This window comes from Gavialis gangeticus, unplaced genomic scaffold (genome assembly GCF_001723915.1).
Source record: "Gavialis gangeticus isolate Ggan-Ray unplaced genomic scaffold, GavGan_comp1, whole genome shotgun sequence".
Lineage (NCBI taxonomy): Eukaryota > Metazoa > Chordata > Crocodylia > Gavialidae > Gavialis > Gavialis gangeticus.
In genome coordinates this window covers 70,743,512-70,747,094 of record NW_017729034.1, presented here as the reverse complement: position 1 = coordinate 70,747,094, position 3,583 = coordinate 70,743,512, and the positions used below count along the sequence as shown (strand labels likewise).

Sequence of the window (3,583 nt, the reverse complement as noted above, 5' to 3'; positions counted from 1 at the left end):
CCAGAGGAGGGCCACTCGTATGATCAAGGGACAGCAGGGTAGGTCCTATGAGGACAGGTTGCAGGACCTGAACCTGTTCAGCCTTCAAAAGAGAAGGCTGAGGGGGGATCTTGTGGCCTGTTATAAACTGGTTAGGGGGGACCAGCAGGCGCTGGGGGAGTCCCTGTTCTCCCGAGCGCCGCAAGGAGTGACCAGGAACAATGGTCACAAGCTGGCGGAGGGAAGGTTTAAGTTGGACATCAGGAGGTGCTACTTCACGGTCAGGGCGGCTAGAGTCTGGAACCAGCTTCCAAGTGAGGTGGTGCAGGCTCCCACCCTGGGGATTTTTAAGAGGAGGTTGGATGACCACCTTACTGGGGTCGTTTGACCCCAGTGCTCTTCCTGCCATGGCAGGGGGTTGGACTAGATGATCTGCTCAGGTCCCTTCCAACCCTAGAAACTATGAAACTATGAGATTCCTGCCATGTTTTCTAAAGTCAGTGTAAACTAAAAGTTGGTGTAATGGGAGAGTTTCCTGGCTTCCACAGAATGAATGTGAGAGGAAACAGGGCAAGTGGCTGATCCCAGCAAGCAAGGGAAGGGAGCAGATGAAGGACCAAGAGATGCTGAACAGCACTCAATAGGGGCCAAACCGAGAAGTGCAGAGCTAGCAAAGGAAGAATGTTACAGGCCAGAAGTAGTGCAGAAGGTGATTCTTGATGTACTGCAGGAATGTGGAGTTTTTTGTGGTGTCAGTCTTTCTTGCAGTGAATAGCTTGATGTGCAGGATAGGGTGAATGGTATTCCAAGCAATGGGCTTGGGTGGTCCCAAGGGTGGCTGAGAATCTGAAGTAGGCTACTCACTGCCTTTTTGCCATCTCCTTTTCCATAGGTAAACAGTGAAGAAGAAGCTAATGAGAATGAAATGGAATGGCTTATGGAGGAAATTGCTGCGCCAAATCAGAAACCAGGAAAAGGAGGACAAGAGAATGGGCATATCACCAAATCTGTTACATCGGAAGCCTTTACCTCTCTCCATGTGGATGACATGGACAGTGAGGATGAAGTTCTAACCATTCCAGACGTGAAGGTTCACTCGGCGAGAGGGCCACAGTCCAGAGGCTCGGACAAGAACAAGCACCAGCAGAAAAAGCCACCTAGCCATGGAAGGGATGACAAGGCCAGCTTGCTGAATGGAGGGAAGGAAAGCAAAACAGCAACCAAGTTGCCAAGTCATCAGATGCAGGACTCTCTGAATTCAGTATCGTTCCATGATGATAGTGATGAGGACTTGTTGAATGTTTAAAATTACCCCTCTTGTGCCTAATTAAATATGTAGAGAGATTATATATAGCGGGACAATAAAGCACTTCCAACCAAATATGAAGACTTCAGCTTGAGAGAGACTACTCTGACTTTTGCCTTTAACAAGAAAATATTTAAAAGGGAAGGACAAAAAGACTAGTCCTGGTTGTTTACAATAGTCTGTTCAGTAATGACTGGATATCCAGCATCCAGTTGACTGAGTTATATTGATTCTCCTTTTCTTTAGCCAGGATTTTCTCTCTTAAAATCCTCACCATAGGCAGTAGATGCTTGTTTAAAAAAATCCTTTCAAAGGATGGGATTAAATCTGAATGAAGCCCCTGACTCTTGAGATTCAAGTTATTTGACTAGTATTTTAACTCTCTCCTTGTATTTATTGACCCTCACTACTCAGGTTTGCTGAATCATAGCAACATGTTCTTCCTGCCGGCAGGGTATTAATCTTACAGATTCACCCATCATGGAAAAAGTGTAATTTTTGTGTCTATTAGGGATGGTTTGTAAATTTTGGAACTGATCTAACTTATCCTGTAAATTTGAATATTCCATTCTAACTTAAACAGATTATTGACTTTAAAGGTGTCTTACTTGAAAGGTACAACTCTGTATAGAGGTTGCCTGAAATGGTAGTTGTGGTTTGCATGATATTTTGGTATTGGTTACATGACTTATTTTATCAGTATTTGCTGACAAACACCCAAAGAATGTCCCTTGACAGTATTTGGGCAGGGTTGTGCCTGTCCAGATGTAACCTGATCATTCAAGGTAGTGAATTCAGAATTCCTGGAAGATCATCTTTGCCACCCTGTAATTTCTTTTGTCTTAAGCAAAATGCCCAAGAAATAGAGAAGCCTTAATTTGCACAATATGCATCTCTTTGATATGAATTGCATGAAAAAGGGCCATTTCTGTAGCATTAGATCCAACTTTAGAGCATAGACTAAGGCCCTGCTCATTGAATTTAAAATATTGCTGGTACTGAATAGAGGAAAAATAATCCATCTTCCTATATGAGTCTGTTCCTCAAGTGTGTGTTGGATTACTTTTTTGGGCAGTGAGATGGCTTCATTTGCATAAGGTACATGTTGGTCAATATCTGAAAATCTATGTTCCTTTTTTTGGTTGGTCTGTTTGGTTACCACATTGATTGGTTATTTTCTAAGGTTATCCATTTTGAATCAAATTTAGTGTAATAAAAAAACTGGACAATTTCAATAAAAGATAAATTATTAAATGTCCATTCCAAACTTATTCCTATAGGCATTAAAATAGGTGCTAAAACGTTCCTTTTTTTAATACTAGGCTTCAAAACTTGCACAAACTTCCAAACTTTCTTGGAAATGGTTACTGTTTCTGGCTGCAGTAACAAATGGAAGCCTTAAGTGAGCCCCTAATTAAATATATTTTTTCCAGATTCAGAACTTTTTTCTCTACAATTTGCATAACCAATAAAGCCACAAAACATTGGTCTTTTTTATAGCCCAGTTGTTAGTATTAGTAAATTGGCACTTAAAACTTGAGCAACGCTTCCCCCTCTTTCTGTCTTCACCACCTCTGGTTGGTTACAGAGTTAATTCTTAGGAGGAAAAATCAGGAAACAAGGGGTACCATTGGTTAGTTATCAATGCTTTAAAAATATGTACATGTCTTCAAAGTTAGGATGAGGTCCTCAAGACTGGATGCCTGTTTAATTTGGGGCATGTCTACTCTGGCATACAGCTGTGTCAAGCCACCTGTCCCCTCTGCAGCACCATTCTCTGCAGTCCTCCCTGCTGCTGTTGCATGCTTGAACTTAGCCCTACTGCAGAGGGGCTGTGTATCTGCAGAGAGGGTAAGTGCAAAGCTGCTTGAGTTCCTTGAGGATAGATTTTTTTTTTTTTTTTTCCCCTGAGCACACAGCCAGGAGCAAATTGTGGCCTGCAGCAAAATGTTGCTTAAAAAGTAGGAATGGGAAAGTGATAATTATTTATAAATAGTGAAATAAAGAGAAGGAAACTAACTGTACAACAGTTGAAGTGGTGGCAGCATCTGTTTTAATATACACATTTTGTTAGAGGTACACAGCCATCAAACAAGCCAAACGAGCTATGTAGCTAAGCACTTGAGAACAACTGCTCTAAAGGAGTTGCTGCAGTTCCCTCTACAAGTAGTGGGCATTGAGGCATGAATGCTGGACGAGGTTTTGTGACCTTCGTTCTGCCAAGAAATTGGCCCAAAAGTTCCTCGTGTGCTTTTAATCTACTAATCCAAGATTTAAAGTGGACAAACCTGAACAATC

General features: G+C 41.9%; 1 protein-coding gene across 1 annotated transcript in view; it reads left to right on the top strand.

Annotated features, from left to right (window-relative positions):
* IGF2R (insulin like growth factor 2 receptor) overlaps positions 1 to 2,543 on the top strand; it is a 130,108-nt gene extending 127,565 nt beyond the window's left edge. The window contains exon 48 of the mRNA XM_019526780.1: positions 872 to 2,543. Coding sequence (XP_019382325.1) covers positions 872 to 1,285 — 414 coding nt within the window. The 3' untranslated portion in view covers positions 1,286 to 2,543. The remainder of the gene's footprint in view (positions 1 to 871) is intronic.
* Positions 2,544 to 3,583: the final 1,040 nt, after the last annotated feature.